Source organism: Lepus europaeus, chromosome X, assembly GCF_033115175.1.
Source record: "Lepus europaeus isolate LE1 chromosome X, mLepTim1.pri, whole genome shotgun sequence".
NCBI classification, from domain to species: domain Eukaryota; kingdom Metazoa; phylum Chordata; class Mammalia; order Lagomorpha; family Leporidae; genus Lepus; species Lepus europaeus.
The window spans coordinates 86,269,121-86,291,954 of NC_084850.1; the positions used below are offsets into that span (position 1 = coordinate 86,269,121).

Genomic DNA, 22,834 nt, shown 5'->3' on the forward strand with positions numbered 1-22,834 from the left:
ATCCTTGAGATGCATTTGAGATCATTCTCTTTTTTAAATGTAAGCATTTATTGGTATAAAATTCCCCTCCTAATACTGCTTTTGCTGTATCCTACAGGTTTTGAAATACTTTGTTTTCATTTTCATTGGTTTCAAGAAATTTCTTTGAGTTCTTTTTCGTTTTGTTTTGTTTTTGTTTTTGTTTTCTTTCTTTCTTTTTTTTTTTTTTTTGATTATTTGTTTTTATTGAACTTACTCAATATCCAATGGTTGGTCAGAGCATTTTACTCAAGTTCCATGTATTTGTAAATTTTCCATTCTTTTTGTTGATTTCTAGTTTTATTCATTCCTGGTATGAGAAGGTACATGATATGATCTATATTTTTGAAAATGTATTGAGATGGGGCTAGCGCTGTGGCTTAGCAGATAAAGCCATTGCCTGCAGTGCCAGCATCCCATATGGGTTCTTGTTCTAGTCCCGGCTGCTCCACTTTTGGTCTAGCTCTCTGCCATGGCTTGGGAAAGCAGTAGAAGATGGCCCAAGTCCTTGGGCCCCTGCACCTGCGTTTGAGACCTGGAAGAAGCTCCTGGCTTCAGATCAGCGCAGCTCCGGCTGTTGTAGCCAACTGGGGAGTGAACCAGTGGATGGAAGATATCTCTCTCTGCCTCTCCTCTCTCTGCGTAATTCTGACTTTCAAATAAATAAATAAATCTTTTTAAAAAATTAGCCTGCTATAGGATTATTGAATTTCGAGTTATATCTGTGGTTTCTTTGGAAGGGCAGACCAAATGATTTCATGGGTCTTGTATAACTTGCAGGCTGGACATTCCTCACCCTTACACTAACACATATATTCTCTCTGCCTAGTGCACTCTTTCCTCAATTCTTTTTTCAGCTAAGTCTAATATTTGTCATGTTGCAACTCAAATGTTACCCCATTAAGAGACCTTCGCAGACCTCCCAATGTGTTACCCCACAGTACCCTGTATTACCCCATTACATCACTCACTACACTGTATTAGAATCACCTACTGTGAATTTTTTAAAAAAATATTTTGTTTATTTACTTGAGAGGTAGAGCTAGAGAGAGAGAGGGAGAGACAAAGTCTTCCATCAGTGGTTCACTCCCTGAATGGCTGCATCAGCTGGCGCTAAGCTGATATGAAGCCAGGAGCTTCTTCTCAGTCTCCCACATGGGTGCAGGGGCCCAAGCACTTGGGTCATCCTCTAATGCTTTCTCAGCCCATAAGCAGAGAGCTGAATCAGAAGTAGAGCAGCGGGGATTCGAACCAGCACTGGGATGCCGGCACTTCAGGTGGCAGCTTTACCTGCTATGCCACAGCAGTGGCCCCTCCCACTGTGAATTTGATGAGTGTGGTCTTGTTCGACCACTGTGTCCCTAAAGTCCAGAATAGTAGACATTTATTGTGTGAATGAAAATGAAATAAAGCAAAAGAAGCTGTAGTAGTTTCTTATCTTTGAGACCAAAAGAGGCCCTTCAGGTCAAGGAGAAGACTCTAGAATAAGGCAGGGTCACATAATACCTAAGACACTAAAGAGCCAACAGGTGCCTTCTGCCTACACATCAATGTCTAACTATAATATTTTGAGGAACCATACTGAAGGGAACTAACAGTTCACCACTTAGCCAACAGATTAACCTTCTTAGCCTTCATTTCTTGAAGCCATTTGCATGCTCTTAATCCTTACTGAGACTTCTCACAGATGCTAATGAAGAAGCTCATTGACTATCCAAATTGAAACCTGAAGTATTTAATCACTCAAACATCATCTGATTGGCTAAATTCAGCCTAACCATTATCATTATTTTGCAGAAATCAGGAATAGTCAGGAGCAAATTATATCAGAATTCGAAGGAAACAATTAGACCATCTATTTAAGTATTCAAAATCATTTTTTCTTTTTTTTAAAAAAAGATTTTATTTATTTATTTATTTGAGAGGTAGAGTTACAGATAGTGAGAGGGAGAGACAGAGAGAAAGGTCTTCCTTCCTTTGGTTCACTCCCAAAATGCCTGCAACAGCCAGAGCTGTGCCGATCCAAAGCCAGGAGCCAGGTGCTTCTTCCTGGTCTCCCATGCAGGTGCAAGGGCCTAAGCACTTGGGCCATCTTCTACTGCTTTCCCAGGCCACAGCAGAGAGCTGGATCAGAAGAGGAGCAGCCGGGACTAGAACCAGTGCCCATATGGAATGCAGGTGCCGCAGGCAGAGGATTAACCTACTGCATCGAGGTGCCGGCCCCCCCCAAATTTTTTTTTTGAATTATTTACTTGCAAGGCAGAGGGCAGAGTGACAGGAGAGAGAGAGAGAGAGAGAGAGAGGGAGAGAGAGAGAGAGAGAGAGATTCCATCTGCTGGTTTACTCTCCAAATACCCACTACAGCCAGGGCTGGGTCAGGCCATATCCAGGGGCCAGTAACTCCATCTGGGAGTAGTGCAGAGTATCTGTGATTTGAGCTGACATTCTGATACGGGATGCGGGCATCTTAAGTAATGGCTTAACCAGCTGTACCACAATGCCCACCCGGCAACATCTTTCTCATCTCCTAATAAATTTGTAGGACTTAATATACTCTCATCAGCAATAGTACCTACCTTACTATAGTTTTCTCAATGGAGTGTAGAGTGATCAAAATTTCTAGGGATGTGTATTCTTTGAAGAAATTCCTTTGCTGATTTTGAATCTCTTACACCCTAGCTGAGAATCACTAATTCTATTCTAGCCCTTTAAAATAAATAAATAAATAAATAAATAGGATCAGAGAAGAGAAGTAAGAATTGCCCAAGATCATACAGCTAATGTAACATTAGCAGAGCTGGGATTAGAATCCAAGTCTCCTGGCTTTGAGTTCACCATTTTCCCTAATGCTGAGAAAGGAATAGCCAAAAGGAATTTAAGAGAATGAGACAGATTGGGAGATTCTTTAGAGACCCTCAGGTTATTTAGGCCTGTCACCTCCTTTAGGCAAGTAAGATATTCCTTAAAGATGTCTTACTTTTATAGCACTTACAGGGTGGTGCTGGGAGGATTGTTTACATTTAATCTCACTTCATCCTGTACTGCTTATATTTGTTACAATGAGTAGGTATTATTTTTATCATTTAAAAAATCCTATTAATATTTTCAAACAGTTTACATTTTAATTAACCTCTGTGCCAGTTCAATGTAGGCCTTAGGAACTAAGGACAGGAGTATAGTAGCAATACAAACTGCAGAGCCTGATATAATGTCTTACCAGTATTCTAAAGTAGTTGGTATTCTAAAAACGCTTGTTAACCAACTGTCAGTGGTGATAGCCTGTTGAGATCATTTACTGCAGGGCTAGTTTTGTCAATGAAAGCACAGCTTTAAAGAGTATTGGGGTATGAGCAAGCTAAGATATTTTGGCTTACTTAATGTTTTATTTGATATAAAGCCACTCTCCAGAGTGTTCCATTGTGGGCACTTAAGCTGTTGGCATCCACAACCAGCAGGCAACCTTGGGGATTCTACATCTGAAATCAACAATCCTCTTCAAGTCCACACACATGATATGCTTTCAAAAGCTTTAATTTTGTAATGTGATCAAGCCCCTGAAACTCTATCATCTCTCAAAATGACTTTAGTCTCCCTCATTTTATAACAGCACACTGATGGCTTATTGAAAAGCAATAAATACAAAAGCAGTACTAGACTGAGGACAATTCTTAATTCTAACCAACATTTGTGCAGATAGTCTGTTTTCTTTGATGCCATACCTTTCATGTTTATCTGTATCAATTTAATAGTAGTTGTGCTGTATTCCATGGTTATTTTTTGGAAATAGGGGACAAAATATATATTTTAATCTTACTTGTTTATTCCCATTACTATTTTATAGTAGAAGAAAAGAATATCCACTTTTTTGATGGGTAAAAAATTAATGAAAACTACACAGAAAAATTTCCAAGAGATATTGACAGAATGGAACACATGTATACAGTGAGCCAAGCTGAGTGAAAGAGTGACACAGAGAAATGTGCAGACATGATCATTTGTTCTCATTGTTGAGGTGGGCCATAGTTTGAGAATTGCGGTCTTCCTATGAGTGTGAATAATATCAGTGAGAACAACAAAAAAAGGCATTTTAGCTTAAAGAGCATCATTGCAGAAATGATAATGGTTGTCCATAAATTAATGCATATCAGGGCGGTGCTGTGGCATAGCAGGTAAAGCCGCCACCTGCAGTGCTGGCATCCCTTATGGGTGCCGGTTTGACTCCTGGCTGCTCCACTTCCCATCCAGCTCTCTGCTATGGCCTGGGAAAGCAAGTAGAGGATGGCCCAAGTCCTTGGATCCCTGCACACCCATGGGAGACCTGGAAGAATCTCCTGGCTCCTGGCTTCAGATCGGCACAGCTCCGGGCGATGCAGCCAACTGGAGAGTGAACCAGTGGATGGAACACCTCTCTCTCTCTCTCTGCGTTCAAGTAAATAAATAAATCTCTTAAAAATAAGTTAATGCATATCAATGCCTCAAATGCCCAGGGGGATCATACTAATATGTTCACGTTCCAGAAAGAATTGCACTTAATAATTTTTGAAGTACTTTTTATCAATATAATAACTGCATGAGGCAAGCCAGGCTAATTATCCCCATTTTACAGACAAGAAACCTGAGGCTCCGAGGAATATAATTACTCTAAGGCCATGTGGCAGGCAAGGTGGAAGTGACATCAGAATTAGATACAGAAATTACAACTCAGCCTAATACTTTTCCTATTACATCATGCGGCACTTTTGTTCTCTTGCTAGGAAATAAACAGGTGGATATGAAGAGATACTGAGATTTTGATTGACTCCTGAAAATGCCCCTACAGAAAGATGTTTTTATAATAATATTTGTAAAATATGGAAACTATCCCCTTGGGAATTTTAGATTCACATGATCTGATTCTAAGACCTCATGACCCCTTAATATATTCTATAACTAAAAAAGAAAGTTCTGCAGATTTCCAGAGTATCCCACAAGAGATGACCAAGTGAGCCATCAAGGTTTATCACTACTTCAACAACACATCATGTGGGTGTACCTCAGCAGAAAATGCAGCCACAGATTTCTGGAAGTGTCGAGACTCAACATCTACAATGAAGTGCTCATGCTTTCCTTGTAGAACAGCAACAACCTAAGGGTCTTATATAATAATCACAAGACAGGAAGCATGAATTTGAGGTAGAGATGCAGAAAAGAAAAATAAATTCACTTGTTTTGTAAGAGCTGAAGTTATAAAGTGCTACGATGTTGACTGGAGGGAAACTTACCTTGTTTTGGGGACTTCTACATAGCTAGTCAATGCTTTCATTTATAGACTAAATTTGAATGGAGATATTAAGATAAATGTGGTAATCCTTGAATGGTGGGTCAGAAAGATTGGATATGCCCTAGATATAGTCACTGACTTTAAGTTAAGAAAGACTATGCCTAGGCTATGCTTCTAATCCTTAGTTTACTAAGTTTGATGAAAAAAAAGAGGAAAATGGGCTTCTGTAAACTGATTGGTTCTTTTTAAAGATTTTTTTTGTTTATTTGAAAGGCAGAGTTATAGAGAGCAAGGGAGAGACAAAGAGAGATCTTCCATTTGCTGTTTTATCCCCCAAATGCCTGCAACTGCCAGGTCTGGGCCAGGCCAAAGCCAGGAGCCTGGAACTCCATCCACATCTCCCATGGGCCATCTCCCTCTACTTTTCCAGGCACATTAGCAGGGAACTGGATAGGAAGCAGAGCAGCAAGAACCCCAACCGGTGCACATATGGGATACCGACAGCACAGGTGTTGGTTTAACCTGATCTACCACAATGCCGGCCCCAGCCCAATTTATCTGCAGGCTCCTAAGGATCACCACATCCCTTTCTTTTCCTATGTGGTTTTCCCCCATTTTCATTTGAGAGAGAGAGAGAGAGAAAGAGAGATCCTCCATCTGCAGGTTCACTCCTCAAATGTCTGCAATAGCAAGGGCTGGGCCAGGCCAAGGCCATGAGCCCAAGATTCAATCTGGGTCCCCTACGTCATAGCAGGGATCCAAATACTTGAGCTATCACCTGCTGTCTCCCAGGATGTGCATTAACAGGAAGCTGGACTGGAAGCAGAGTAGCTGGAGCTCTAACCCAGGCACTTTGTTATGGGATGTGGGCATCCCAAGCAGTCACTAAACTGCTGCACAAAACTCCTGTCTCCCTTTTCCCTAAATGTTAATGAACCATTTGTTATTTTTTTTTCCTTCCACAAGCATTAGTGGATATCACTAAGCTTAATATGTATAGTTCCTAGATAGAAAATCTGCACCCCAACCGCATTTATTTTCTTGGCCATTCACTTAACAAATGTTTGAGCATCTTCATTGTTCTGGTGTTGTGCTAGGTAAAACTGCAGGAGCCATCTCATCAACTTACCTTTGATTCAGTTTTAAAGGTTGCCTATAAATGTATCTGTTCCTTCAGTAAGCTGTAAGCTTCTCTGAGGACCACATTTATCTTTGCATTACTTCTAGTAATACTTAGAAGTTTTGTTAAACAACAATAAAATAAAACTTGGGAAATGGCATGAAATTAAAGGATAGTAAAAGACTAGAAAGATTTGTAAGGAAGTAGAAATGATTTTTCCTACTCTCTTTTAAACCTTTCAAAAAAATGTTTTCTGGCCGGTGCCGTGGCTCAACAGGCTAATCCTCCGCCTTGCGGCGCCGGCACACCGGGTTCTAGTCCCGGTCGGGGCACCGATCCTGTCCCGGTTGCCCCTCTTCCAGGCCAGCTCTCTGCTGTGGCCAGGGAGTGCAGTGGAGGATGGCCCAAGTCCTTGGGCCCTGCACCCCATGGGAGACCAGGAGAAGCACCTGGCTCCTGCCATCGGAACAGCGCGGTGCGCCGGCCGCAGCGCGCTACCGCGGCGGCCATTGGAGGGTGAACCAACGGCAAAGGAAGACCTTTCTCTCTGTCTCTCTCTCTCTCTCTCACTGTCCACTCTGCCTGTCAAAAAAAAAATGTTTTCTTCCTGAAATCTCTGTCATGTTCTTAACTGTTCAGGGTAAATGGCTTTTTCTTTGACATTTGTGATGCACATCTGATCTGGATAGTTACATTTCTATTATATCAAGTAACTTACGGATTTAGAATCAGAATCTGATAGATTTTTTTTCTTCTTTGTATAGCTTTTTTTTGGGGGGGGCATTAACTCACCCCAATCTGATTTACCTATGTCATTCTACCTCTTACTCTGTTTTGAGGAGTTTATAGAGTGACACTTCTTCAGTGAGAAGTCCTTTGTTGATACAAAACAGAGTCAGCTCACTGTCTTGAGACAGTGATGTTCAATGTAGTCATAAATTCACTAAATTCATTAAAATGGAGTCACCTCCATTTTAACAAACCTAACTGAATTCTGGATTCCTTCCCTATATTCCTCTACACTGCATCTCTTCATTTCTTTCCTTAAATCCAAAGCCTTTGGGCCATTCATGGCTCTTCTCTTTCTCTCATATCCTTTTTCTAATTAAACTGAGAGCTCTGTTAAGACTTTTGTTCAAAATATCTCCAGAACCTGACCATTTCCTACCACTCACACTACTACCTCCATCCTGGTCTATGCCACCATCATCTTTTTCTTTTTAAAGATTTATTTGTTTATTTATTTGAAAAGCAGAGTTACAGAGAGGCGGCCGGGGGGGGGGGTCTTCCATCTGCTGGTTCACTCCACAAATGGCCACAGTGGCTGGAGCTGTGCCAATCCAAAGCCAGGAGCCAGGAGCTTCTTCCGGGTCTCCCACATGGATGCAGGGGCCCAAGGACTTGGGCCATCTCCTACTGCTTTCCCAGGCCACAGCAGAGAGCTGGACAGGAAGTGGAGCAGCTGAGACTAGAACTGGTGCCCATATGGGATGGTGGCACTGAAGGTGGCGGTTTTACCTGCTACACTATAGCGCTGGCCCCCACCATCATCTTTTAGTTGGATTGTCTCCCTAATGTGTCTCCCTGCTTCCATTCTTTTTTTTAATGCATCTATTTCCAATACAGCAGCCAGGGGGATTTTGTTAAAATACAAGTCAGATCCTATCACTCTTCCTCTCAAAATGTTCCCATGACTTCCTCTCTCATACAGAATAAAAGCCAGAGTCCTCACTTTGGCCCACAAGGTTCTAGATTGGATTTTTCTCTCTGAACTCACCCCTTTCCCTTTCTATCTTGCTTTCTCTGTTCTCAGTCATACTGGTCTTTCTGGGCATGCTAAACATTATTCTGCTTCAGAGCCTTTGCATTTTCTGTTTCTTATTTTCCCAAACATTTGCATGGCTCAAACAGTTACAGGGCTCACACATTCATTTTATTAAGGTTATTTCTCAAATATTCCCTTGGTCACCTTATAGTGTAGCCCATCACTCTCAACTTCTTGCTCTGTCATATTTTTCTTCAAAGCACTTAGCAACATTAACATTACTGTCTGTCTCTTTATGCTGGAAGTAAAGCTCTTTGGCAGAAGAAGGAATCTTTTATTTAAGGACTATCATGTGCTGGGTCCTTTTCTAGGCAATGAGGATATAAAAGCAAACAAAACAAACACAAATATTCTTATGGTATTTCTATTCTAGTATTATATAAATTTCTATATTTACTCAGTAAATATTTGATGGATCTTTTAATTTAATAATAAATATAGCATATATTCAAAAGCAGAACAAGAATGGTTCAAAAGAAAAGAATATTTGGATTTTCTCATTGCCCTTTAACTCACTGGAGCACTCACTGCATCTAGAGAAACGGTTCAATAGCTTCCCAGGTGAAAGGCTCAAAATCCAATCAAATCCCAGGACTTCCCAGGCATTCTATACCCCTAACTCTTAGGGGCTCTTCAATTCCTCCAAGATTTACTGAGTAAATAAAAATATCTGGACTGTATGGGAAACTTGGCAGTGGCACAAAGTGTCTAGATTCTAGTAACTGAATAGAGTATCTGATCAGGAGGAGAGTAGATAAGAAATGCTAAAAACTAATAAAAGAGGTTTTGCTCTTGACCAAAGAGAAAAAGGTTTTGTAACAAGACAGAATAGATACTGTAAGGAAGATCAATATCAGAGATGCTGGTAGCCAGATCCAGATAAAGTGGTTTAGGGAAGAGGAGGAAATTGTCTTCTTTAAGAGAAAACTTGGGAGGTTAGATGAAGTGGTAAACCATGGAAGCCATTATTATCCTTCCCACTTGGAGACGGAAGGAAGACCATGCCTATTATAGAAAGTGATATGGCTCTTATAACCTTCCTCCTTCCCTCCTTAGCAACCAGAGATTATGAAAGCTTCTGTGGTACTTGGAGTGATCTCAGGAGAAGAGCCAAAGATGGTGCCACTGGTCCAATTCTCCATTCAAAGGTTCAGGACTGAATCAGAAAACTCTGTGTAGCTTAGTTATTGCTCTGGCTCTCTTTTAACCCATTACAAGGTCCTTTTTCTGAGCTCCTTTTCAGACTTTATCCAGTTTTGCTTCTTTTTGCCCCTACAGAAAAAGTCCTGGCCCCATCCCTTCAACAGTTTCCATCTTCTGGAACTGTTTCCATCACTGGCCTTTACTCACATTGACTAATGTCAGCTTAAAAAAATCTCATTTTCATCTTTTAAGAGTCATATTGCTTTGTAACCCTCCAGACACATATCATTGGCAGATGTAGCCAGACACATGCTGTATTTGAATCCAGATGGCTTTGCAGCAGCCCAGAGCTATGCATTTTACACACTCCTGTGCCAAAGGGGTAGCATTCTGTCAACTGACTGAGTGATGCTGAAATGGCAGAGTGGTTCAAAGACCCTGCCCAGAGCAAGCTCAACATTTTGTTATGCCCCCACAGAATGCCTACCTACTTAACTTAAAGCTATTACACCCACAATAGGAGTAGTTTCCATCGGCACATCATTGCCTAGCTGACAGGGCAGTCATCGTTATGAACTTATATGACAAACACCAATGATGTGCAAGATACTGGCTAGATTGTGGTGTTATCCAAAGGAAAACAAATCGCTGTCCTCAAGAAATTTACTGACTAGTTCTAGAAACCCTAGTTCAGATTTGGGCATGGTAAGAGATACCAACATTGATATGATTATCACGGGACTTAACACATCATCTAAGTGCCAGCATGGTACAACACTCAGTCAAATGAAAAAATAGGACCAAATCCTCTTGGTGGCCTTAGTAAATGGGAGATGTGCCCAGGAAAGAGGAGGTCCTTACACAGGGTGATCTTGGGAGATACAAATGCTGCCATGGCTCTCAGACATATTGAGAGAGAACTGAATGTATCTAGAGTTGGAGGAGGGAGGATCTTTGTATAGTCAGTTCTATATTAAAGGACTGATTGGTTGCCTAGGCTGGAGAAATCTTCTTCTGTGACTTTGAGTCTGTAGACAATATGTGAGATGATGAAGCACACTTGAGAAGGTAGTTCTTAGAAAGGGACTCTATTAACAGAAAACTCAGAAGTCATAAAGGATCATTTGAGTAGACTTACCATCTGCTCCTTCACTGCTTTTGCTTCTTTTATTGCGGCGAACACGCCTACTTTCCTCTCCAGAGTATGACTTTTCATCAGGGAAGAAGAAATTCAATAGGGCCATCTGTAGAAACAAGACAAGTCAAAAGTTAACCCACATCAGCCATTGCCAACATAAAAAATTAACTCTTTACAGATAATCCACCTTTACCTTAAATTTAACATCTCTAACTTCTGAGCCCATCTTCCCCTCCACTGTACAAAAACTTCTATTTTTTTTTTACTTTGTTATTTCATTCACGTAGGCATGAGATTTTGGTTAATCTCCGAATCTCCTCTCTTCTTCCCTGAATTTCTAATAAGTAATTCATCAGGCCACATTTCTCCATGTATTTCTGGGATTCAGAGAGCCTAGGAATAAATTTCTAACTTTTCTCACATACTAATGATACTTGCCCAGAATTAGCCTTAAATTTGCTACCCCTCCTTGGACTTCTCATTATATACCCATGATTTTTGCAGCATTCGTATTTATGCTGTACTTTTGGTTTGTTCCCGACATTTTGCATCCAACTGAGGTACCACATATGTCAGCGGTCTCCTGCGAGCTAGGTGTAACAAAATACACGATTATTCCCTCCCTTTCCTTGAATCTTACAGTACTTATGGTTTACAAGACTCATTTTGATTACTTGGTCCTCTACGATCTTTTAATGATCTTTTATAATAGTACAGCATGTTTCATATTTGAATGAGTTTGGTTTCACTAATGATAATCATAGCTTAGAAATATATTTGTGGTTACTGTGAATGTATCATTGTGGTAAACCAATGTGCTTGAGGTAGAAGAGTGGACAGAGTAGTAGGATTAAGAGTGAGTCTAATCCTGGACTGTGCCACTTACTAGATGTGTAACCTTGGACAAGTCACTTAAGTTTTAATTTTCTCATCTGTAAATGGGGATAATAGTACTTTATTAATAAATCAGCTGTAGGGTTAGCTCAATACCAAGCATGTAATATGCACTCAATAAATCGTGGCTATTACTATTACTATTAAAATTAACCTTAAAAATGAACTGGTTAGAAAGTTTGGAGCTTTGCCGGCGCCGCGGCTCACTAGGCTAATCCTCCACCTTGCGGCGCCGGCACACCGGGTTCTAGTCCTGGTCGGGGCACCGATCCTGTCCCAGTTGCCCCTCTTCCAGGCCAGCTCTCTGCTGTGGCCAGGGAGTGCAGTGGAGCATGGCCCAAGTGCTTGGGCCCTGCACCCCATGGGAGACCAGGAGAAGCACCTGGCTCCTGCCATCGGATCAGCGCAGTGCGCTGGCCGCAGCGCGCTACCGCGGCGGCCATTGGAGGGTGAACCACCGGCAAAAAGGAAGACCTTTCTCTCTGTCTCTCTCTCACTGTCCACTCTGCCTGTCAAAAAAAAAAAAAAAAAAAAGAAAGTTTGGAGCTTTAAAAAAGCATAAATGCTTCTTATAGTGTCCATAAAAAAAAAAAAAAAAACACCTGGTGTTAAATTGGAAATGGCATAGAAAATTAATTAATTTTTTAAAAAAATATTATGTAGGATCTCTGTCTCTAATGTGCTGTACACTGTTATTTAATGCTATAACTAGTACTCCAACAGTATTTTTTTCACTTTGTGTTGCTATATGGGGGCAAACTGATGAAATCTTTACCTGATATATACTAAACTAATCTTATGTATATAAAGAGAATTGAAAATGAATCTTGATGTGAATGGAAGGGGAGAGGGAGCGGGAAAGGGGAGGGATGCGGGTGGGAGGGAAGTTATGGGAGGGGGGAAGCCATTGTAACCCATAAGCTGTACTTTGGAAATTTATATTCATTAAATAAAAGTTTAATAAATGAAAAAAAAAAAGCATAAATGCCCTTTCTCTCTGTCTCTCTCACTGTCCACTCTGCCGGCCTGTCAAAAAAAAAAAAAAAGCATAAATGCACCTGCATTTTCATTCTAGTGTTTGTTCAAACAATAATTCAAGTCTTCATGTCTGCTGCATATCTTATTAATAAGATTAATAAGATTTTCTTATTAATAAGAAAAAAAATAGGTTGTACCCAAGGAAGTCCTAACCTTTTACACAAACTTTCTTCAAAGCCCTGTGATTTACTGTTTTTATGAAACAATTGTAGCCAACAGTTTCAGAATTAGTGTCTCCAGCTTGTCAGTAAGGTTGCATTTCAAAACTAAGGTTTAATGATATAAAAATGCAATTTTTATATTTAAAATGATTGACTATCAGGAATTTCACATTGTTCAACAAGCGCAGTATATTTGAGCCACTTGATTAGAATGTAAAATGCATTTTCCCACGGAAGCAATATAGTAAGTCTGGTAAGGTTTCCTCGTAAGCACACAGAAAGCTACTTAACCCACAATATAAATAAGCTAAGTACTAGTAATAATATGAAACCAAACTACTATTTTTATAATAAAATCTCAGTCATTTGCAACTCTTTAAGTCATTCTTGATAGAAGAGTTTTCGTGACAATTTTGAGTGCTGCAACTTATTTCAGCTATTTCGAATAGAAACAAGTACAATTTAATTCAGGGCTTACTGAATGTGTAAGAAGACCATTGGCCCATATGTTAAATGACCTCTGTCTACTATGATTTTGAAGGGATTTTTGTATTATAACAATTATGGACTAATATATGCTTTGCTAGTGAGGAGCTTAAGAAAGCAAGAGGGGAAGGACCTAATCCACACTGGGAGTAGACAAAGCTTCTTAGAGGAAGTGAGTCCTGAAGGATGTTAGGGATTTAGTGATAAATGGGAAACGGAAAGGGAATTCAAGGGAAAGGGAACATTATGTTCAAAGGTTTAGAGGAAAGGGAGAGAACAGCAGTGTGGGAACTGTAAGTAGCTTAGAATAAGTTGTAGGAGGTGGGGAGGAATAGAGAGAAATGAGCCAAGGGATGTTATGGAATTTAGAATTGATCCTACAGTGGGGATCCGCCAAAGGATTCTTTCCCTTTCTAAAGTTTTGGACTTGATGAAATTTTGAGATAAAATTTACATACAAGAAAATACACCAATTTAAAGCATAGAGTTTGAATAGATTTAACAAATGTACACACTTTTGCAATCACTGCCCAATTCAGGACATTTCCATCACCCCAGAATTTTCCCACGTGCCAATTTCAGTCATTCTCCAGAGACTCCTCCTCCAAGGAAACTACAATTCTTCTTTTTTTTTTAATAGAATCTTTTTTTTAAATTTATTTATTTATTTATTTATTTTTTGACAGGCTGAGTGGATAGTGAGAGACAGAGAGAAAGGTCTTCCTTTTGCCGTTGGTTCACCCTCCAATGGCCGCTGCGGCCGGCGCATCGCGCTGATCCAAAGCCAGGAGCCAGGTGCTTCTCTTGGTCTCCCATGCGGGTGCAGGGCCCAAGCACTTGGGCCATCCTCCACTGCCTTCCCGGGCCATAGCAGAGAGCTGGCCTGGAAGAGGGGCAACCGGGATAGAATCTGGCGCCCCAACCGGGACTAGAACCTGGTGTGCCGGCGCCGCAAGGGGGAGGATTAGCCTGTTGAGCCACGGCGCCGGCCAGGAAACTACAATTCTGATTTCTGTCACCAAAGCTTAGTTTTCCCATTATAAACTAAAATCATATGATTTTTTGTTCAACATAATGTCTGAGATTCAACCATGTTGTTGCATGTATAAGTAGTTCACTATTTTTTAGTGCTGGGTAGAATTTCCTTATATGGCTCTAACACGTTTTTAAAATATACATTCACTTGTTGATGAACATTTGGGTTATTTTCCTTTTGGGGCTATTATGAATAAAGCTGATATGAAAATTCATGTACATATCTTTGTGTGGACATGCATTTTCGTTTTTTCTTAGCTAAACAACTAGGAATGGAATCCCTGGGTTATATGGTATGCATTTGTTCTAAAAAAGTGCCAAACTGTTTTCCAGAGTGACTGTAGCATTTTATATGCTCACCAGCAACGTTTGAGAGTCCCAGTGCTCTGCGTCTTCATCAACACTTGGTATTGTATTTTTAATTTTAGCTATTCTGGTGGATGTGAATAAGTGCTTCATTGTGTTTTTTTTTAAATTTATTTATTTATGTGAAGGGCAGAGTTAGAGAGAGAGAGAGAGAGAGAGGGAGAGAGAGAGAGAGAGAGAGAACTCTCCACCTGCTGGTTCACTCTCAAGTGGCCACAGTGGTCAGCTGAGCCAGGCCGAAGCTAAGAGCCTGGAGGCTATCCTCCACTGCCTTCCCAGGAAGGAGCTGGGTTGGAAGGGGAGCAGTTAGGACTCACACTGGTGCCCATATAGGATGATGGCTTCACAGCTAGCGGTTTAACCTGCTAAGCCACAATGCCAACCCCAGTGTTTTAGTTCTTAAAGTACTTTTCAATGTTAGTTTGCTCTCAAGTTAGTTTGCTTTCAAGTATAAGATTTCACATGATCTACTTTTAACACCTTTTCTTGTTCCTTCAGATTTGCTGCTTATAATCTGCTATATCTGCCTGATATCTAGTTAAACTAATTAGAGTCACACAAACTGGCAGGAGTGCTATTTTGAATGGTTTTTCTAATAAGTAAGATGCAGATTCGTTGGCAGTTTAGAGTCTTTTTTTTTTTTTTTTTTTACTGCTTAATTCCTGTTGTGGTTTGGATAGCTGGATTTGTCACAGAACCATGTTATACATAGATAAGTTATGACAGTACAGGGCTAATTCTAGGGAAAATTGATTTTTTTTTGACAGGCAGAGAGTGGACAATGAGAGAGAGAGGCAGAGAGAAAGGTCTTCCTTTGCCGTTGGTTCACCCCCCAATGGCTGCTGTGGCCGGCACACTGCACTGATCCGAAGCCAGGAGCCAGGTGCTTCCCCAGTCTCCCATGCGGGTGCAGGGCCCAAGCACTTGGGCCATCCTCCACTGCACTCCTGGGCCACAGCAGAGAGCTGGACTGGAAGAGGAGCAACCGGGACAGAATTCGGCACCCCGACCGGGACTAGGACCCGGTGTGTCGGTGTGCCGGCGCCGCAGGTGGAGGATCAGCTTATTGAGCCTCGGCGCTGGCCGGGAAAAGTGATTTTAAAATGCCAAGGGGGAACCCTCCCACTATCACCAATTACTATTGCAGAGTTTTCTGCATTTTCTTTCTGCTCTTAATGAGCTCAGTTCCTGAGAGTTTTAGCAGCAACTCTAGTACTTCTTGTGACCTAGTGGTGGCAGTAGAGAAGGTACTCACATATTAATTATTCCAAAGGGTCTGGTGTGGAGAACTCAAGCTGTTGAAAGCGCAAGGCTGATGGACAAACTTCTGCAGAAAGCAGAAACAACTCCAACTTCCATGGGTAGTAGGAGTAGCTCAAAGTCCCTCAAGAGAGGCTGCTGTTGTGTACGGGACATTTATAAGTTACATGTTCATTAGAAGGGGGCTGCCTGTGTATGAAAATGCTTTAAACATAGTTTATTTTCTCAATAAAACCACAGGAAAACAACACAAAATGCTGCTTAAGATGGAAGAGATTCCCTATTCACAGTGCCCATATTTGAGTCTCAATTAGAGTTAGGAGGGAAAACTATCCTCTACATAGTATAATGGTAAAGACAAAAATCAGTAGCTGCTCATACAAAAAGTCTGAAATTCTAGCTTGAGTTTTGCATTCATTAACATGGCCTCCAGAGGCACACTGAGGAATATGAACAAAACAGCCTTTTCTTTTAGAATATTGCACAAGGGAGGAGGCATCAGGAATGTTGGCCACAACCAGGCATTTTGCTCAAGGGGAAAAAAATCTAATTCTTTACACTTTATTAAGTGATTACACCCTTGTTTCCTATGGTAAAATTACATGGTAAACAGCACCTGCAGATTACAGGGATCTCAGCTGGAAACAATTTGTTAACAGTGAGACATGAGGGATACATCCATTATTGCTAGTGGCTCTCCAGATACTGCTACAAACATATTTTTTCTAATATTTAAACCCACAAAATTATTGGGTACTTGTTTTCACCATGACATAGAATAAATTTAATTCATTTTCTTTTTCATGGCTAATGTACTTGATTGTACTAAGTGATTCATAGGAAATGACTCATAAGCCTGTTAAGGGAAGGGGCCACACCTTATCCATTTTTCTATACCTTGTGCCTAGCCCTGGGTCTGACACACAGTAGGCCAAAATAAATGGCTTTCTGTTGGAAAAATAATTGGATTATCTTAGTCCGTTTGTGTTACTATAACAAAATATCTAAGACTGGGTAATCCAGAAATAATAGATACTCATTTTCTCACAGTTCTGGAGTCTGGGAAGTCCAAGATCAATGTACTAACAGTTTTGGTTTTCTAGTGAGGGTGCTTTCTGCTTCCAAGATAGTGCCTTGTTGCTGCATCCTCCAGAGAGAAGGGATGTTGTGTCTTCACATGGTGGAAGGCAAAATAGCAAGGGAGCCGAATGCTGATCCCATCTCTGAAGGAGGAGCCCTCATGGCCTAATCACCTCTGACAGGCCTTGTCTTTTAGTATCATAACACTGGCAAAACCTGAAGGGGGGGCAGTGCTGTGGAGTAGTGGGTAAAGCTGCCGCCTGTAGTGCCAACATCCCATATGGACTCTGGTTCAAGTCCAGGCTGCTCCACTTCCAATCCAGCTCTCTGCTATGGCCTGGGAGAGCAGTAGAAGATGGCCCAAGTCCTTGGGCCCCTGCACACCCACGTGGGAGACCCAGAAGAAGCTCCTGGCTCCTGGTTTCAGATTGGCACAGCTCCAGCCGTTGTGGCCAACTGGGGAGTGAACCAGTAGATGGAAGACATCTCTTTCTCTCTCTGTCTCTCTGACTCTCCTCTCTCTGTATAACTCTTTCAAATAAATAAATAAATCTTAAAAAAAAAAACCCAAGGTGGGGGTAGTTTGGTGACCCAAACTGTAGCATTGGTTATTACCAACCCATTCCTCAAAGCTAGAACTTAATGGTACCTTAACTGGACCAGTTTTTTTAGATCAACTATGAAGAGGTAGATTAAGGACTCAATCTACTATTGGCAAGAATTAAATCAAAAGCATCCCAAGAGTGAGAAGACCTATAGGTAGGTGGTTCTGAAACTTCGATATACATCAGAATCACTAGAGATGAATATTAAAATGCAGAAACATAGACCTTCCACCTGGACCCTAGAATCTGACTTTTCAACTAAGGAATTCTGATGCTGGTAGTCCTTGAACCATACTTTGAGAAAGTGCTGTATTGTTCATATTTTAACCAGTTAATTGTCTGTAGACTTAAATAGTTAAGTTCTCTTTTGCCTGGTAAGATAGGGCTCTTGCTAGCTAGTGTTTTTCACCTTTTCCTCTGTCTTTTCTAGAGTTCATCTGCTTAGAGAAATTGGTACTTCATCTCTCTCAACAGGAGACAGGTAAATATCAGGTTTTCTAAAATCAGAAAAATCATCTATTTTTCAAAAAATTTTTTTCTTTCAAATAATAATCATTTTTATTCCAACTACTACCATCACCACTGCCATCACTACCACTGTTCATCAGCAATCAGCTGGGACCAGCTCTTAAATAAATTAAAACACATTTATGCTCTGAAATATTCAACAAATCCCTGATTCCACCATGTAAAGATATGAACATCCCCATACCAATGAATGAAGTATGGCTGCTCAAACTAGCTTAATGGATATGTCACAGAAATAAAATGAATATAAAAGGTGGCACTGAACACTCTCCTAATCTTAAACCTTAATTTAAGAACCCTTAACTCAACATGCTCTGATTATCAATGAGAGGTCTGGAGAGAGTCATTCAGGGTATTGTGTTGTCTGCTGAACAAATACTGCATATATACCACATGGAGGACTCGGAGCTAGACATTATATTTAACATATGCAGACAAACAAAATGCAAATCGTACAGTTTCTTTGTAGTGCAATGATAACACTACATAACAGGAGGTAGAAAGGTTTCAAAAGCAGTGTGATGAGAAGGGAAGCACAGTATGTACTGGTTGCTGAACAGTGTGTGCCAGCTCCTGGGAGTGAGCAAACAAGAACATTCAACGTTGATCATAGCATCCCATGGGAGCTGCCAGCAGCGGGCTGGGGGTGGAGATGGCAGCAATCAGCCCAAATGCCAAATGAAATTGGCACCTTGGACATCTCCAATGTGAGTGCCAGGGATTGCTTATCCCCTGTTGTAGATATGCTGGAAGATGACTGAAATTACCGCAATAAGGTTAAACATGGAAGCTAAACACAACCAAGATTTTTCATCACATATAAAGCTAAAAGCAGGCACTGAGTTCTTTTCTTAGGCAGATTGACTTAAAAGTCACTGCCCAACAATGCAAGTTACTGCAAAGCAGAAAGCAAAGTAAAAAAGAACAGTATCTTTGGAAAGATTACCATAATGTGGCATTAGTGTGAAGTTGTACTACAGACCAGTTCAATCTCTGGATTTTCTTACCTCCATTTTTGGATGTACAGAACAGACCACCTAACATTTATCAAATAATGTCACATACATCTTGGTATTATTTTTTCTTGCCCATCTAGATCCTCAAAGGTAGGTATATTTGTAGGTTCGCAACCAGTATAAACTTGTCTTCTGGACAGGGTGAAATCTGCTTAAGATGCACATCAAGGGGAAAGATGAGTTGTTATAAACGCACAATTACTAATGCAAAGGTGGGGGCAGGGGTGGGCAATGGACCCTTTTGCAAACTTTCTGTTTCCTAGGCTAAGCTCTATTTATAACATTCAGGACAGAGATTGAAAAATAAAAGCTTGCTGAATTGCTTTTCATCAATGGACATACAAGTTGTGTCCAGCTTTTGTATGACTTTGAAATTCACACCCACCACAGATGTCACAACCACCTTGCTTAACTGTTTTATCATTAGAGTCAGAGTCATGCTTAATGTGAAATGGCAAGAGAAGACCACCACGACTGAGATTCTGGAAGTCAGCTGGTATATCAGCATTAAAGCAATGTTCATTGCTGACATCTGCAGAGATGCAATGACATAAAGATACCGAAGCATCTTTGGTATGGTGATCTTTATGGCATAAACCACAAGCAGGGGTGGCACAAGAAATACTCTAAAGGGTGCACTAAAGCATAGCTTCAAATAACGTGACATAGCTGTGGGCTGCTGCGAAAAAAAAAAAAAAAAACACAGCAGCAAAGACCAGCTTGGAATGCAACGATATGGAATTTAGAAACTCTTTTTGAGCAAAGGCTTCAACTGACCACAAGTTGAACACAGAAATACAAAACAGTGACAGGCTCTACAAATAGCAGCTGTGGCCACAAATACCAATGCAGTTTCTATGCATGTCATACAGAAAGGACTTTTGGTTCAAGATTTAGTCTTGGCTCCCCTTGGGTGTGGATGAAACCAGTAACAGCATCTTTGAATAAGAAGAAGGGTAACAATATATACTGGATGTCAATGCCTTCCCCTGGGAATATCTGTCTATCCAATTTGTAAATGATCATACTCTTAAAAAAAGGCACTTTGGCACATAAGGAAAAACACATACACGTCTACTTGCAGTACCTGGAAATCATTAAAGACTATCATTTGTGAATAGATACTTCTTATAAATTAGATGAGATCTGGATTCAGAAAACTACTAGCTCAAATAGATCCTTTTAATTATGAAATCGTAAATGGCTCTTCATTTTATAACAATGCTGCAGTTTATTTTTACAAAGCTAGACTAAGGCAAGTTAAAGTAGCATTATGACTAAAATGAGATTGCCTCTGCAATTCACTTAATTTAAACCAGAATTTTTCCCTTGTTTAAAATTTCACTATCAATAGCATGCTATGAAGTCCATTCTTTTTTTCCAAATGGAGACCTAAACCACATAAAGTACTTTTAAGCCCTACTTGAGCAGAACATTCAAGATCAAGTATGGAGGCAGGATAAAAGTAAGGTGGCTAGTGAAAAGAGAGTTGCAATAGTCAGAACATAGGGGAGGAGACTAGGATACAGGTAAGAAACAAATTAAGAAACAGATGACTATCAATTCTTAGCAGGCAAAATGTTCCAAGCACTGTAGAGAAATTAAGCAGTGGGAAGAATTTTAGAGAAAGATGAGTCATATTCGTTTAAGTTGATTTTGAAATAAGTTGTAGACTAGAGTCCAGCTGTTATCACTGGGGTTCAAAGGATGAAAGAAAGGCTAGAAACAATGGTCCAAACCAATCCACAGGATTGGGTGGATAAACAAGGATATGAATCTAGATGTCAGGCCAGTGGATTGTTAATCCAAGATTGATCCATAGGAATGTGAGTATAGAAAGTGAATCTCAGGAATGGGTGTTATGATGAAGTGGGTTATGATGCTACTTGGGATGCAGCCAATGTCAGAGTGCCTGATTTGAGTCCTGGCTACTTCACACTTCCCATTCAGCATTTTAGGAGGCAGCAAATGAGGGTCCAAGTACTTGGGTTTTTGCCATCCACATGGGAGACCTGGATGGAGTTTCTGGCTCTTGGCTTCAGTCTGGTTCAGTGTTGGCTGTTGTGCCCATTTAGGGAGTGAACCAATGAGTGGAAGATCTCTCTCTGCCTTATAAATAAATAAATAAATATTTTAAAAAAGAAAACAAATCTCAGAAAACAATCTGTAAGTTGGAAGGGCAGCAAAGCATGTAAGTATATTACATTGGATTCAAAGAAGAGTCTAAGATATTAGTACTATTAGGGGCAGGCAGGTTAATCAGTGGTGATATAATCATCAGAGATTCACTCCACAATAAATGAACAAATGTGAGAAATTGGGAAAAACTGTAAAGAGTCTTGGGACAGAAGCACAGAATTTGAAGCACTGTAAAACTAGAATCACCAGAGGGCATAAAAGGACTGGCAAGAAAATTTCAAGCCCAGGAAGAGCATTTCACTATGAGATTACACAAATCTACAGTTGAGATGCTGTCTTCATTTAATTTGGCTTTTAGTATCTCTCATGACCAACTGTGTCCAGGGCCTCCCTTGTGGTAAACACAAAATCATGGCTATTTAACATAATGGCAGACCAATATTGGTTCAGGAGCTGCACAACTGAGAGAAAATGTTTTTCAATATGGCTGTTGATTAGGATCAGCATTAGAGTGTTTCTATGGAAATGTTATTTTCTCAGAGGAAAATTCCTTATTTTTGCTTATGACTATGACAGTGAGTAAAGAAAGCCTGTGCTGGGTATTGTCTCATGAATCTTTATCTCAACAGAGTTTCCCACTCAAAAAAAAATTAGGGTAAAATATAAACCAGTGAAATGAAGTATAGGAAAATAATATTCACTAGTCAATTGTAATGCATACCCATTGTTCAATTGCAGGTTTTAGGGGCTAAGGCCACCTTTTCATGTGACAATAGAGAATTAGACTTCATGGCTGTCTACTAATCTCTTTCACAGAACTTTAACCCCAGAGGATCCTCTAATTTCTGTTAATGGGTAAACAATGTAGTCTCCAGTGCATAGTTAACTGCAACTAGATGCAAATATTTTCCAGAAAGCTGATAAACTTCAAAACTTAACAAGTATATAGACATCTGACTAATCAAACAATTTTAGCTCCTCTCTCAAGATTCCATTAAAATAACATTAAAGAAAAATACAATTAATAGTAAAAAGAATCAGCAGAAAAGAGGTTTCAATATATTTCTGAAAGAAAGTAGATTGGATGCTGACTGATAGAGATGGGCAGAGAAAGTGACAGAAGGGCTTGTAGCTTTGGGAGGATGTTGGTCTGCTCTACAGGGCCATAGAGAAGTTTGAAAATTGAAAATGCCAAGTAAGGGAGTCTGTGAGAATGAAATGTGAAGAAGCCACTGAAAATCTGCATACTGAATAATAATCTCCTTCCTCTGTAGATAGAATCCATAGTATTTAGGCTATTATTCCCAAGGAAAAATAAAAACCAGATAAAAGAAAACTGAAGGTAATTCTCTAAAAAGATTGAATAAATTATCTAAGAGGAATTCATATAGCTATTATGGGAATTAATGCCTTTAGAGCAAAGACCTCTAAGTTCTGGAATTTAGAGGTCCCCTAGCAAAATGGTTCTAGGTACATGTATGAGCTTATTTGTCTATCTGGTCTCATCTTTGGGGTAGCTAGCCATTTTGCTCAACTCCTAGAAACATAAAATTTCAGAACATCAGTGACAAATAGAAGACCCTAAAAGCTCCCAGGGAGGAAAATTTTTAATAGTTAAAAGAACAAAAATCAGAAATGGATTGGTCATGTCATTAACAACACTGACAGAACAGTGGAGATATGCCTTCAAAGATCTGAGGGACAGTTAGTTTATAATTTTGT

The 22,834-nt window shown here is 40.2% G+C and overlaps 1 protein-coding gene across 3 annotated transcripts in view; it reads right to left on the minus strand.

Annotated features, from left to right (window-relative positions):
- Positions 1-22,834, minus strand: part of EDA (ectodysplasin A) — a 359,228-nt gene that overhangs the window by 64,303 nt on the left and 272,091 nt on the right. For all 3 annotated transcript variants that reach the window (XM_062183941.1, XM_062183940.1, XM_062183939.1), the window contains exon 2: positions 10,505-10,610. In XM_062183941.1, the coding sequence (XP_062039925.1) occupies positions 10,505-10,610 (106 nt within the window). The remainder of the gene's footprint in view (positions 1-10,504; positions 10,611-22,834) is intronic.